Here is a 16,467-nt window from a genome sequence, read left to right as displayed (position 1 = left end):
ACCACAGGCTGCCTGCATTAGAAAGCAAAAATCTATACTAATTTTTCACGGTAAACAGATCCAAAATATACATTTAGGATATGATAATCAGATGCACAGAATTGAAAAACAAGAATCTGAAAGTACACTCAGGATGTCTAAAATTTCTTAGACTGTTTTCAAAGAACATGGAAACAACTGCAGAAAGAAGAGCTTGCCCTGACATTTTGATCAGTGCTTTTTTGCCCTGAAAATAATTGCTTGTACTACTGCCTAGAGGGTACCTCATCCTCCCTGAATTCATGTTATTTTTAGTGCAGAATGGAATGTAGCACATTGCAAGCTTTTTAACTACCCCAAGGCACTGACTGTAAAACCAAAATGTATCTGATTTAGAGGTTTTTTTGTATGCTTTAGAAAACAAGTATTAAGACTCTTTACTATTTTTCACCCTGGCAAAGGGGTTGGACCAGATAATCTTCCAACCCTAATGATTCTCTAATCTCATTGTGAATGATCCTGTGACTTTCTACTGCCCCTGCTCATGCTTAGTCCAAACTGTTACATTACTGTGAACTAGGGAGAGCCAGGGAAATTCCCACACATATGCATAAAAATAAGCATACTCAGTCACATCTGAAAGATAAAAAGGTATCTGTTGAAATTATTACCATCTCTTACAAATTGAAACTTTCAACAACTTTCCAAAAATACTTTTTTCTACTTATTTTCACTAATACTTAAATGCATTACAGACTACAAGTCAGTTTTTCAAGGCAAACACATTTGAAACAAAAAGATGAGTGGTGTCAAATATAAATGTAGATCACATTATGGCTTTCATGGAGAAAATCTCTTACAACTCCTGAAATCCTATATAAACTGCAGCTTCAGCAAATGAGCTGGGAAAGTTTGATCTAGGACTGAACTAGGAAATTATTTTATTCTGTCATTAGGAAGGATTTTTAGAGAAGCTTGATGCAGATCTGTTGGATCTGCAGATTCCAATTTAAAGATTAAAAATAACAGACAGTATTAACAGTTTAAGTTTCTAGAGTTATTGAAAGCACCTTGATTATATTTCTCAACTCCTAAATACACATTAAGAAAAAGCTTTTGTTTTTGTACTGCTTCTAGCATCCCATGATGCCAGAATTATCAATACAATTAGCCTTCATACCAGACAAGCTTTCTTCTCCTGCCAAAACCAAGGTTAAGTAGAACTTGGCCTTGCTCATGGTACTGGAGAACATGAACTTCAGTTTGGCTAACAGTCAGATTTTAACTTTTCTTTCTATAATCAGTTCTCCTGAATACACATTTATATTAGCACTCACCTCTGCAAGGCTTAATTATGAAGTCTTCTTGACAAAATCTAATGGATTAATTCAGAAATATTTATTCTTAGAAGCTCACAGCTAAAAGTTTAAAAAAAATAAGCAGTGCACTTAGCTCAGGTTGCTCCCTTATTTGTTCTAAAGACAGTATTATAAAAAGGCAGCAGCAGGAACATCTAGCAGAAACTATAAAAACAGCATGTATTTTCACTAGAGAAGTGAGCTGTTTCAGTTGTTAGAACTGCTTTACATGAAGATGTTAGGATATATCTGAAGGACAAGAGTGTATAGAAACCAAATTTCACATTTTAGTATCCAGAAATAGTGAAAAAAGCAAATAAAAATGAAAACGCATAAACATATAGATTGACTGCTTCAGCAATCATTATGAATGTATACTGAAGAGGTCAGTAGCAAAATCTTGGCCTTTTCTTCCTGGTATCTGATGTCAACAGAATAACAACAATAAAGAAATTTGAAACCTAAAAATGAGGTAAAATCTGCAACCCTCCCAAGCACTGAAAGCAGCAAGATGCTATGTGTGTGAGAGATAAAATAGCTAATGGAAAATTAGGATGCAGATCTGACTTCTGTATTTCATTCTGGAAAACATTATTAAAATATTTTTCATGTCTTTTGCAGTGTGACTTTCATGTTGGAAACCTAGTTTGTGTGAAAGCTTCCCCTCACATCATGAATTTCAGCAATAAGTATATGCCTGGAACACAGAAACAATTATAAAAGAGTATTAGAAGGATGTTTCAGTTCAAAAAAGAGAGGAATGAAGATTCCCTGACCAAGAGCCAACTTGTAAAAGAAGAGATACCCTTAAAATGAAAGATTCAAGGAAACCAGTGCTGCATCCATGGATTTATGGAAGCTCTCACAATAAAAATATTGTTGTTTTGCAAATTTTCAACAGTGAATGGATGAGTAAACTCCTTTGACAATTATCATGGAGAAGTGATCATTGTCACTAAGAGATGCCTATGGTCTAACGTCAAGAAAAGACAGCAATAACTGTTTCTGGATGTAAAAAAGGAAAGAGCAGTAGCTGTAAAAATGGGAACCATAATGGTGGTGATGAGTGGAGAAAGGGGATAAGCGCAGTGGCAAGAATAAAACTGGAACATAGTAAATATAAAAAAAGGAATTCCAGTATCTTGGTATTGATGCAGCAACACTTGTTAACATATCATTGCAGAGAATATAAGATGGATATCCTATACATCATTGGCACAGCAGTAAGCGCCTCATTCTCTGGGGAAGCAATTATTTGTATCTTTATCTTTTAAGACCAAACATAACTACAAAGTCTTAGCAGGATACATTAAAATGTGTGACAGCAACATTTCTGACATATTCCCATAGCAAATGGTGAATGTTTTCACACTGCTTTTGCCTCTCAGCAAACCTTTTGCTCCATAAGTGAGATGAGGCTGTACTGCCTTCTGAACCAACCCACGTGGAGGTCAGGAACCTCTACAAAGATCCTGTCAAATTTGTGCCACATACCCTTTAAAAACTAACTGAATTGCCAATGCCAGGGACGTGCTATTTTATGAACCTAAATTCACAAATGCAGGCTTTGTTTTGTGCTGTGAGTGAAGAGAGATGACCAGCTTTGAATGTTGACTTTTATCCTTCTTTGTTGCCATTATCATCTAAGTCCCTAACATAAATTAGGATCCCAACCTGGGCACTTCAGTAACGTGCCTGCTGTTACACACTATGATTTCTTGGCTTCATTAATGTGAAAGCACCCATATAATTAAATGTCAATGAAATACAGGTTTCTAATTCATTAAACTTAGATACTTATGTGGGTTAATGTTATCCACTGAAAATCAGGCATTTTGCCTAATTAACTGTCTAGACTTCCCCTTTAACAGCAAAAAGAGAGCACCCTACTTGGATGGGATGAATCATTCCCTGGAGGGTAACTATGACTACAGGCAAGTGCAGATGACTAGCTTAGACTGCATGTCTAACTTTTTGCACGGCCAACAAAGTGATACTTTAGAAAATTCTAACCTTTATCAAATGAATGAAATTTTTTTTCCTTGAATATAAATGTTCAAAAACTTGAAGATAGTTGCTTCTAAACTCATGAGAGTTTGATTAAATGTAAAAACATTGAAACTTTGTTATTCTGCTTTCTGTATAAGCCTACGGTATTATCATGATTTATTTTTTTCATTGTATGCCAGAAGATAACCTTACTTATTTCTTAAAAATATTTGCATTTCAGAGCATTAATGTTTTTATTTTTGGGAGGGTGGTTTTACATGGATCAAAAATGTGAATCCATTTGCTCTGAGTTAACAATGAAAAGCAAAGGCACTGGAATCAAAGTAATAACTGCAAAATCAACAAATGACTGCACATGAATTTAGGATCAAAAGGAAAAGTTGTGCTTCTTCTCTCCAGCTTAGAGATAAACAAATCTAAATACTATAGGAATCACAGTAAGAAAATTTGATGTTTGCTCTGGGCATCTAAGTATTGATTGCTTGGCATAAAAATACTGCTTTAGTTAGTGAAAATTTAAACTCTACAAGCAACAAAGTATCTGTGAGTTTTCCAAAATCAACAGATACTGTGGTGATCAGTCATGCAACCAAAAATAAAAATTATTCTACTTAATACAAATATTTGATTTGGAACTTTTATTCAAATGTAGTTTAGAGAAAAATATAGAAGGATTCAGCACTATCTCTTTAGAGACTGACTTGCTTTGTCTCGACTAAAATTAACAAAATTCGACTCATGTATTCTTGCATAAAAGGAAAGCAGTGTCAAATTCATATTTAGAATATATGTGCCAGAATTATCTTTACCAATGTTCAGAAATCAAATATTCTCCCTTTAGATAATAGGCCACCAAAAGTCATCTTATAAATCAGGAATTTTCTAATTTCAGTAGCTAAGAAGGAAAAGTAACTGTGCAGTGGTAATAAAAAAGGATTGTTATGTTTCCTGGACAACAAGAACTGAAAAAACAGAGCAGATTTTAAGACAAGAGGGATTAAAACATAAATATTTATTAGATTTTAAAAATTATTTTCATAGGTGTCTATTCTCTCTTGCTATATTCTGGACAATTAGGTGCCATGAGATTCCAGTGCAGACTTCCATATTGCCTCTATTACCATCACCACCACCACTATCACAACCACCACTATCAAAACCAGGCATAATAGAATGAGATTCCATCATAGCTCTGCCATTTTTGATGACACTCAAATCCTAATCAACTTTATTTTACTGCAATTTCTCCTTCTTATGAGACAAATTCTTACTTCTTTCATGCTTTTGCTGTAAAAGCTCTGCAAAGACCACTAAACTGCCTCTTTCTATCAAAACTTCTAAGCATTTTAAAATGTGGCCCTGAACCACTGGCATAAAATTGAAGTGTTCAGCTATTAAACATCGTTGAGAACAAGAATCTCAACAAACAAAACCAGCAAAGAACGGGTCATTATCTTATAGCTTCTTTGTGAAAATTTCTGCTTTCAACATCAAAGAATTAAAAGTGAGATATAAGAGAAAAATTAGCATGATTAATATCTGTTACTTTTCAAATATAATTCTAAGGGCAGCTTGTTTTAAAAAATATATATGTATACTATACATAAAAATAGATATATAGGTATATATATATACCTCTGCAGCACTTGCTGCTTTGATATGGATTTAGGAGAAGAAAAATCTTATATATATTTCATGGTGTGGAGCAGAACTGGAGGGAAAGGAGCATGTAGATCTGGCAATTACCTTTACTGGTGAGTGTGTGAATTTAATCAAATTAGAAGAAAAATGCCTCTACTGAATATTATTGTTTACTACTCCAAGAATTTTTGTTGCCAGGTTGTAGGGCAAGGGGAAAATATTTTTAGTAATGGATGCCATCTATACTGATGCTGTGAGTGTGCACTAGTGAGCAGAGACAGCACATGTGTGATATGAGAGAAATTTGAACTCCCTTGAGGGATTTTCTCTTTGAAGCAGAAAACTACACTTAAGTGAGATTTCAACAATTTAAAAGTGGATGTATGTTCCTGATTGACTCAAGGGGCCTAAGCCTTAAACCAGACTTTTTTTGATCCCTCATCATACTGGGAATTTGTGCATGAACCTAGGGATGTCACTTCAGCTTTGATTCTTCAGTAGTAAAAGAGGGATGCAACAATCTTGTCTGATACAAACTCTAAGATAAACCCTCCAAGGTTAGTGAGGTAATCTGGGTTTTTTATCATTATCATAAAGTAAACAAAGAAATAGTTTAATATTGTTGAAATTATATATAGATGTAAAAAAAAAAAAAAAAATTATGGTGGAATTCTATGAATTAGGATTAAAGAGACAAGATAACACAGCCAAGGAAGTTAGACAATGGCTCATGCTCAGTGATGCTTGAGATGCTTCTCTTTCCCTTGTGGAATTATAAAAGAGTAAAGTGACCATGCACATGGTTTTAGCTACCAATGGGTTCCTCCTTATGAAATTTGCAAATTGCTTCTCAAATCCAGTTCAGGTTATGAAACACCAGGGGTGTAAGAATGAGTGCACCAGGTTAGATCAAAAGTCCTGACAAGGACCAGCCAAAGGGTTTGAGATACAGGAACAGATCAAAGAGAGAGTAGTCTCATTTCCTCTGCTTTCCCAAGAAAGCTGGGATATGCACTTGAGAAGCAGTGCCATAAAGGTTCCACTGCTGTAAACCACAGACTATGCTGTAGATGAAGGAAAGATAGTTCATACAGTGAGGGTGGCTTGGGGATAATCTTATGGCTGGCTTCAAATTTTCTTGTAGCTGTCCTATTAAAAAAATGTATGTCTCTCAAAAGTGCCCTCCAAAAGTACCTGCTACTCTTCAGTGACTAGAGAAGGAAGTTCACATGAATATTTCAAACTGCATATACAATGTTAAATATTGGTGAAGTGAGATGAATTCTATCCAGGTGTTTAAAAATTCACAAAATTTTTAAAGAACTTCACTGGCTGCAAAAGCTGCAAAAGGAGCAGGTACTAAATCAGTAGTGTAAGCCCAGAATGGAGTAGTCAACAAAGGAAACAAGAGTTTCTCTGAATAGAACAAAGCTATGGGAACCCTAAAAGTTTATAAAATTCTGATAGGAAACAAAACATATAAAAAGTAAAAGCAAATTAAGGAGAGGACATAAAACTTGATGAGAATAATACACATACAGGCTTTTATTAATAATAAAACTTTTAAACCCCTCATGATTGCATTAGAATTTCTGTTATTAAAAATTCCATAATGTTGACACAAAACACATCTCAGGGACTTGGTAGAAGTAACAGGCAGTAGGATCCTACAGAATCAGACTGCAGAAAAGGCAACAGATTATCTACACAGAGAGTACCTGGCACCAGTGAAAGACTGCTGCTGTATGTTACAGAAATTCTTCAATCAGTGAAGTGAATAAGGTAAATGCATAGAAAAACAGCACAGGATCCATGTGCACTGAAAATGTGTCTCAATGGAAGAAATAGTCTGCACATGTGTAAATGAGGAATATAAAGTAATTTCAAAATGCAAAATAGTATTCAAAGCTGAAAGACAAGCAGCCTGTGTTTACCCTTATGTACATTTAGGAAAGGGCAGAAGATAGATATTAACTTTTTACTCATAAGTGAATCCTTGCAGACTTACATAGCCAGACAACACCTAAGTGAAGAAGTATTTCATGGTTTAGTACTGAGCAAGACCTATTCCATGGCATAAATATACAAAAGCTCTTCTGTAACAGTGATAAAAATGGTCTTAAATTCAGATTTTACTTTACAAGTAGGAGGTCAAATCTATCTATTACATTGAATGTAAATTAAAAAATTAATTACTTAAAATCATAAATATTTTGAAAAGAAATTTCAAGAAATAGACAAATGATGGAAACTGGAAAGAGGGGGTGTATGGAGTAGCTTTAAATATCCTGTTTTATTAGCAGAATACATCTCCCAGCTACAGAAAAACTCCAAGAAGGTCAAAAAGACAAGCAATGTCAAATGGAGTAAAAAGAAGATTTAAAAGTAAATGGGTATGTTTCAGAAAAGAAAGCCATACGCTGAGCAAAAAATAGATAAAAAATAACCCAACATAAATTTTTAGCTTTTTTTTTGTATAAAAATAATGGCAGATTGGGAAAGACTTTGAGGCACTAGTTTCTAAAGCAATAAACTCTAATAAGAAAGCTTTGAAGTACATAAGGAAAGCAGGAAGCATAAAAGAGCAACAGAATATTAATTGTGTTCTGAAAAATAAAACCAAAGCAAGAAATAAACAGATGTGGCCAACAGTGTTGGCCACAGACAGGGTCAAAGAAGGCCCTAAACTATGCCAAAGACTGATCTACAAAAACATCAGGAGAAAAGCTTCTGGAAGATAACTGACGCAAGGTCAATTTGCTACTCCCTAACACCTGATAGCACTCTCAAGACTTCTAAGGGTTCTCAGATATAGCAAGGTTGACATACAGCAGTGGTAGATAATTTTTCAGCTAAATAAACACTGGAGTGAGGAAAGGAAAGTGGAAAATGTGACTTTATAAGAGGAATTTAAAAGAGGGATTCCAGGTAGAACATGAGAAATGAGAAGCTAATCAGTCTGACTTCACATCTGGGCAAATTGATAGAAACACGTACCAATGGAATCAGTAAATATGTGGAAAATATAATAAGAGAAAATAAGAGAAAATCATGCTTTAAAACGTGTTAAGGGTGATGAATTTCTAAAAAGAAAGTCAACACTTTATCACAAAAGGCATAAGACATTGAAGAAATCCTATCAGTTTCTTTTTAACTTTGGGACAATAGTTTAGGGAGAGTATGGAAAAGACAAGCATAAATGAGGAGGAAGTCAGGATTGTAGTCGACAGATTTCTTGTGCCTAAATTCCATATAATCTGTACAACTGATGCACTGAATGCCAGAGGAAAGGGCCTTATGAGAAGATGAGCAGGATCAATGTCCCTCCTGGAGACTCAGCAGTGTGTTAGGGTTAGTCTGGATCACTGGAGAGGGTCAAAGTTTATTGCACAGATAGATGGTGACTATGAGCTCTAGTACAAACCCTTCTCACTTGAGTTATGATGGCAGACATAGACAAGAGGATGAGACGTGGCAGAGCCTGGGAGATGCATTGCCAATAAATAGAGCTGTAAGGATCCAGAGAGTGGTTCTGTTCTTAAACCAGCTGAATGGTGTCTTGGAAAAGCAGATTCTATTCTTATGTGTACCTGTGCTGCTGTGATTTACTTAATCACTTAAATTAATCTTTCCCAAGTTTTATGTTTGTTCTACACACTTGGGAGGGGTACCATAAAAAAAGTAGAAAGCAGATTAATAGTTTTGTCTCTGTAACAAAGCCTGAATACTGTGCAATAAATAATGCACTGGATCACACACTGTACAATAAATGGACTAGTGGCTTATTAAAATGAGCTTTATCTACTCTTTTCACTGAGGCCAGACTTTGGGAATTAATATTATGTAATGAGGTAATTAAAAACTGAATCATGATGTATATCCTTAACTAAATTTGCACTGGCATATTTAATTCTAAAGGTTTACTTTCTGTTAAATAAATTATATTATAATCTTTCTTAGAATCTCCTAAATCTCCTTTAATGCATTTTTGCTTTTATTTATTCATATTTAAATACACTTACTGAAGCAACATGAATACCAAGTGCTTACATACCATTTTACATTCTAGAGTACATTGCAAATATTAACTAATTAGTCCTTTCCCAATAATCTGAAAGTTGAGTAATAAATTTTTTCTTATCAAGTTCCATAAAGTAAATTGAGTCATAATTAAGAAGAACACAGCTAAAAAGGGATTTTTAGGTAGGTATGATTTCTGGCACAAATATATTCTCCTTCCATCCTAGAAAATCATTCAGTATTTCATCATCTGAAAATGCCCTGGGACTTGAGCTTTACAACCTGTAAATGCAGAGAAAAACATATATCCCCAAGGATGGAGAGCATTTCAATTTCAAAATTTTCAACCAAACAATGACTTTTACATTAACAGCGTGAATTATTTGACTCCTCTCTTGGAACAAAATTCATTTCTTAATTATAGATGTCAAAAATTTTTGTCTGCAGCAATACAGATTTTTTTATATATATATATATAAATGGTCTTGATTAAAACATGGCAATTACCTTGCAATTCTGCTTCTTCTTAAAGTCCATTTTTAAACTGAAAATTCCAAATATCATTCAATTAAAAAAAGCTCCTTTTGCTTTATCTTCTGAGATAAGGCAACAAATATTTCAGTACAGCAGAGCACAGTTGCCATCACTAATGAACCTGTGATACCATCGTATTTACCCCTCAGGAAATCTTTTCTGTTCTAAACATTGAAGCAGTTGCACATTCATTCCAGTAATCTCATATCATTGAGCTCTAGGAACTGACCCCTTTGTCTCCTTTCACCTTAGGCATTTTTAAAATATGCAACACTTTGTACAACATTCATTTGCATAAAATACCAGAAGGGAATGCATCCAGAAGAACTGAGTAGTACTCTATGAGGAGACACTACAGCTCAGGAGAACATTTCAAGAACATAAGTATAAATGAACCAGTGTGAGCCACCTTGGACATTTTTATGCATAATAATATGAATAATATGCATTACAATGCATATAGGATCCATATACCATTATACACAGAATTCACAGAATGACAAGGTTGGAAGAGACCTTCAAGATCATCGAGTCCAACCCATGCCCAAACACCTCAACTAGCCAAGTGCCACATCCAGTCTTTTTTTTAAACACATCCAGGGATGGTGACTCCACTACCTTCCTGGGCACACCATTCCAGTACTTTATCACTCTTCCCATGAAAAACTTTTTCCTAATATCCAACCTAATTTTCCTTTGATGCAGCTTGAGATTGTGTCCTCTGGTTCTGTCAGTTGCTGCCTGTTGAAAGAGACCAACCCCACCTGACTACAGCCACCTTTTAGGGAGCTGTAAAGAGTGATAAGGTGACCCCTGAGTCCTTTTTTCCAGGCTAAACACCCCCAGCTCCCTCAGCCAGTCACTCCAGCTGGTAGGTCCAATGGCAAAGTGCTGTGCTCTGGTTAAATGCCCTCTTGGGTCATGGAGACAGTCTGACAGTGGCACAGAAGCTAGAGGGTCTGGTGCCTGGGGCAGCAGTTTTGTTCTGGCCCAGCACCACTCTCATGTAGTTATGCTGCTTCAGTCTCAAAACTATGAAGTTGAGAGATTTTTTTAAAAAAAATTATATTTATGTCTTTCATTTAAGTGTTCTCTATTGCTATCAGAGAGAGAATTCCTACGAGGCTAATAAAAGCTCAGACTGAAACATGGCAAGCATTGCTAGTGGTGGCCTCTCATTATTGTTTTTTGTTCATCACTTCCAAAGCAGGTGGCTAAAGCACAAAGCCATGCTGCTGCCGTTTAATAAGCAAAGGTGTGGACTTTTAAAGTGGTTTATGAATCAAAGATGCTATGTTTCACACAAAAGCCACTGCGTTTCACTTCTCAAGCTCTTCACTTTGGAAAATTGATTTGTGCTCTTAACTCATGCAGACACTATGAAAAATTTCCTGTAAGATTATCAGTATGATATCATATTGCTCAGCATACATCTGAGCCATTTTCATTTCAGATCATTTTACCTCTTGAGACTGGTAAGGAGAAAAATGAATGCCTTTGATTTGGCCTACTCAGCTTGCATACTCAAGACTGTCCTGCCATCCCAAAATCATCCACAAGATCTCTCACTTATGTAAACTGATAAAATGAAATCCAGTATTTGTTTCATTGTCACAGAACATACTCATCCTTTTAACTTATTTCAAGTTTACAATACACCTGGATATTTAATACTGCAACAACAAAAGCAACATTGATTTCTGCATTGAATTATATTAAAAAGTATAAAAGTATATAATATTGTCATGTAGAACTTCAATGTAAAATATCTCAATTGTCTGGGGTGATTATTTTTCAATAATTGAATGAACATAATTCTATGGCAATTGCTAATGCTCATGAAAGATGAACAAAAGCAGCAAATGATGGTTATAAGCCAAATACTACAGAAGAAGTTCCCACATGTTAGTTCAAGCTATTTCATGCATGAAATAGGGGAATGTTGATGACTTTCTTCTCTTTGTGCAGATTAAAGCACAGCTATATATTTATTTAAAAGCTATAGATACCTTCCTCTCTGGTGGTTTGTGCACAAGGTCAGAAAGGACAATGTGAATTCTCTATATACATTTGCTTTATGTGATTGACATTTGGGTTTCAGGCATGAGAGAATGATTCTTTGGTCCCCAAATGAGGAGAATCAATCAAGCAAGTTAACTCTTCCAAGCATCTTTAGCCCTCCCCTAACACAATGACTGCTTCCTAACTGTGGACCCTCTCCCATTACCCTCTCCTGCAGTGGAGCTGTGCTGTGCTCATAGAGCCTGGCAGGGATATCTTTATAAGTTTATAAGCAAAAAGATGACCTAGCTGTGATTTTGATTTTTTAAATTACAAGAGTATCTATACTGAATTTGACTGAATACTAAACCAAATTTCTGCATCTCTTTTACAATATCTTAATTTTTCCTTGAGGTTGTGTGATAGCAAACTATCTAACAAAAATACTGCTATTCATTTCCACATGCAAATGTTTAGTTAATTATGATGATGTTTCCCATTTTTTGCCACACAAAATACCAGTAAAGTAAAATGCCTTATTGAAACAACTTTAAAGCACAATAAAAACATGTTCTTACTTGTTTAAGTTTCTTTAGATCTTCATCCAGTTCCAAGTTGTCCAAAATAACAGCAACAAACAAGCTCAGTAGAATCTAGAAAACAATTGTGATTTGTTAATCTTATTTTTCTTAAGAAGTATTATTGAATAAGATGGAAAAATGACAGCTCAGTTGATGTAAATGAGATTCTTGCCTTTGACACCTGTTGAATTAATATCACCTGCTACTATATATCTGCTAGACATTTTGCAAGTAGTAAATTGCTTTTTATCTTACCATACAATTAATATGAATTTAAAATGCTGAATTCTAGGTTTTATGACCAATGCATTATATATTTTTAACAATATACTCATTGAAATGTACTTTGCATGAAGATAAAATTAAATTAATCAGAAATAATAACAACAACAACGACAATAATAATAATAATAATAATAATAATAATAATAATAATAGCAATGATAATAACAAAAGATAATAATAAAGGAAATGCAAAGCAAAATCCTAAAATGTCTTGTAAAGCTAAGGCAGTTTTCAATTAAGGCATGACTTTTTAGTTATTTACTTTATGGACTTCCTTTATTCTCAGAGTGTCTCTATGAAAAGTAGCTAACTCCACTTTGCAAGAGAAGTAAGCTGCTTCATTATATGCAGGAATCACATGTATAGGAAACTCATGTCACAGGAGAGGAAAACCAAGTGCCTCTATTTACTTTACATTAAATACTGTTTAGATATGCTTCTAGGAGGAAGAATCCCAGGGAGAAAAAAAAAATGTGCATCAGATTACTCAATTTCCCTTGTGTACAGACGCTGACCAGAGACCAAGGAAGCTGAGAATGTGACTGATACAGCTGAGAAGCAGACAGAGTTAGGAGTGTGGCAGCTAAAGGAGGATACCACTGTCCAGCATATATTACCAGACAACTTCTAAGGCAGTAAATATGTACATATACATATGTCAATAGCTTCCAACAACTGCCAAGGTTTTAGTTTCTGAAGTTCAATGCAAACATCCTCAAACACAGTGAGCTTCTACAGGCAAGCACCAATTTCTGATATACCAGAGAGGTACCAGAAGATATCCTAACTCTTTTCTTAAAAAGAGTTACAGGCCCAGAAGTTTTCTGTGGTCTTGAACCACTGAGTGGCAACCACAGCAAACATATCCTTCCATCACTACTTGCAAATGAAGTGCAAGTTTCATACTGGAAATTTATCTCCCACCTATACAGAAGATGAAATTTAAATGGCTTAGTATACCAGATAGGAGTTTGGAATTCAAACTACATCTGAGTTGAGTGTGTGGGCCTTATTTCAAGGCAGCATTTTCTTTCCCTCCATGAACTATAAAGGTAAAGAAGACATAGGAAGGACTCTGGCCCAAAAAAATTAAAAAATGTCAGTGTTCAGAAAAAATATGTTCTTTTCACAAGAAGCTGGCTTAAGCAACATGTAGAATTTCTTGCACTTATTCAAAGCAACACGTTGTATGCGCCACATAAACAATAATACATAATATAATTTTCAGTGATCCAACTACTGCGAACAGTGGAAGTAAAGATGGCATTTAGAACAGTAATGCAAGACAGAACTCCAGTAAAATACATAATACTTAGCACAATGTAGAGGCCTGGAGAAGTTGACTTTAGTTAAGTCAACTTAACTTAGCCTGTGGTCAGTCCACACTCTAGTCTGAGAAATGCTTGTTAGGCTTCAGCCTAGATCAACTACACTTAGACTCAGCTCTCTTGAGCTTATCAGAAACATAGTCTGCTCCCAGGAATTAACAGGTGTCTAATGAGCATCTGATTTTAAGTGAAAAGCCTGGGAAACATTTTTCTTGCCTGCACAATAGCCAAGAGGAATAATATTTCTGTTGTTGAAACTTTAAAGAAAGTTACTGACTCAAATTGTAGCCAGGATGGAAAATTATAATGGCTAAAGCCCACTCTCTAATGATCCTATAAACAGTGGTCCAAAGTGAGATCCATTTGAGATCTCATTTCCCAGAAGAAGGGGTGAACGTGTATGTCTCACACTCCTTTAACTGAATGGCTGTGGAGCCAGCCAAGGACTCTTACTGATGACAGACAAAAATCGTTGGTAATAATCAAGAATTATAGGTGTTGAAATGCCAAGGTTTTGATGGAGAACAGGTATGAGACAAAGACAGGGCAGCACTTGTCCAGCATCTAAAACACAACACAGTACAGTGCAAGTGCAATAATGACTTGACATGGATGTGGGCATGGCATAGGCATGGACTATAGGGTGGGATTGACACCACCAAAGACCCCCAAATCTCTCTAACCCATTTCCAGAAAGTCCTGAAAGAACAGACTGTGCATGATAGTTAATTAGCATAGAAAGAGACCTGTCCAAAAAAAGGGTACCCTCCTGTAACCTGAACATCCCACTGGCCATACCAACTCAGATGGATCAACACCTCCTAGCTGGATTATCACCCCCAGGATCCTGGACATCCCATGAGCTAGACTGATGCTGCTGGATTGACGCTGCAAGCTCAGTGTCCCCCCAGCAGGATGAATGCTGGAAGCAGCACTAGTGATCTCTTTTGCTTTCTCTTTTTCTGTCTCTTTCTTTCTTTAATTCATCTGTACCTCTTTGATGTCTCTCTTCCCTTTCACCTTACTCCATTATCCAAAACCCAATGCCATGTGCTTACACAGTAGGTGATGGACTAACATACTAATTTCCATGTCAAGTGGAATTTTCTGATTGTTTGTGGACCCTCTGACTTCTGTCATTCCTTTTGACCAACAAGCAGTTATGAAAACTACTTTGGTCTCTAGTTGCTAACAAAGAATTTTGCTATAATTCTGAGACAGTATGGTGGTTTACTTCTTCAGATATCCTGTTCACTCTATGATACTCAGCAGATGCTGCTCAAAGCATATCAATTAAGGAAGTTCAGTTCCATGCTACAAAGAAATACAGTACTCATTAAATATGTCACCACATACAATCTTACTGATTGATACTCTGATATATATCAGGACATGACTTTCATTAACTCTCTTTTTGTTTTTATCCAACAAGAACCAAAGACCACAAAAGAAAACTTAAATGCAAACTTGTTATTTGTTTAACTTACCCTGCCACCACCTCAACTAATAACAGTCCTTGTTTTCAAGAGAGTGAGTCTTTTTTTGAGCTTCAGTTTTTCTTTGCCTTCTTATGTGAAACCTATTAATTTCTTATCAAGTCTCTGCAGTTTGCTATGCCAAATGTCTGCAATTATCATTCTCAATTCTCATTGTCCCTCCTTTTCTGGTTGGTGAAAGTAATTCCTTCATTTGACTTTACTCTTGTTATTCACTAATGGCTGTTTATTCTTAGAATGCTTCTTTTTGGTTTTAGTAGCAGTCCAACTATTTTCATGTTCCCTTACCAGTTCCATTTATTTTCTTTTAAATTCTTTTGCCTACAGACAACTCTGTCCTACATAGTTTTCCCTTCCAAGGCCTGACAAAGATCTTAGAATTGAAGTGAAAATTTTATAAGCTCAGATAATTCTGCAAAGTTGTCTTTGGAGGGTTTCTTCATTCATGTAGGATTTGCATAGGTGAAAGAGAAGAAAAGTGTACCCTTATGGAGCAAAGCAAGGACTGTGTATTTAAATGCAAATTCCCTGCAAAAGCACTGAGGATAGTGTACTGAAAAGTGACTTCGCTCCTAGTAAAATCAGTGCTTTCAGTAAACAAATAGAGAAGTCCCAGATGACTCTTTCAAAATAGGAAACATAAAACAGAATACTAAAATTGCTCTTACAGCTAAATTATTTCTCAATTAAGATGTGAATTTTTAGCAGAGGTCACTTGACACTATTTTACTTTATGGATTTACTTAATATTCATCTAAGAAGTAAAAATGGATTCCTGATTAAAAAATGTTTTTGATGAAGAATCAAAAAAACATCAATAAGATTCTCTTACCAGTAACTGCTTTCAAATATATGACCAAAAACTCACATCCCTTTTGATTTATAACCTCAATTCCCAATGAGTTTAAAAGATCACTCCAGCATGAAAAGTTGTATTTTCTGACCCTTATGAGCAAATTACATGTCCTATGTATCTTCTCATACATACATTTGTTTGGCTTATACTTAGATGTGATTAAGCACCTCTAAGAGAATGAAATGCACTTTATTGTAATTTATAAAGTAGTCAAGTTTTTAATCCATATGAAGGGATCCATTGCACCCACAATTGTAGTCTGATTATTCAGTCTTTAGAAGCGAAATGGTATATACTGTGAAGTAAAAGAATTAGATAGAAGCAGGTGGAGATTGTATTAGTACAGTAAGTACCTTATGTAAGTAGACATCTGAGCAA

General features: G+C 35.3%; 1 protein-coding gene across 5 annotated transcripts in view; it reads right to left on the bottom strand.

The window, feature by feature from the left end:
• The window catches only part of NALCN (sodium leak channel, non-selective), a 224,209-nt gene that overhangs the window by 74,501 nt on the left and 133,241 nt on the right, over window positions 1–16,467 (bottom strand). For all 5 annotated transcript variants that reach the window (XR_013776097.1, XM_079319725.1, XM_079319724.1 and 2 more), the window contains one exon: window positions 12,122–12,196. Coding sequence is in view for 4 of the 5 variants with exons in the window: in XM_079319725.1 (XP_079175851.1) it covers window positions 12,122–12,196 (75 nt within the window). In the remaining variant the exon portion in view is untranslated. The remainder of the gene's footprint in view (window positions 1–12,121; window positions 12,197–16,467) is intronic.

This window comes from Erithacus rubecula (assembly GCF_903797595.1).
Source record: "Erithacus rubecula genome assembly, chromosome: 1".
Classification (NCBI taxonomy): domain Eukaryota; kingdom Metazoa; phylum Chordata; class Aves; order Passeriformes; family Muscicapidae; genus Erithacus; species Erithacus rubecula.
Note: the sequence above shows the minus strand (reverse complement) of the source record. Positions and strands in the feature narration are given on the sequence as shown.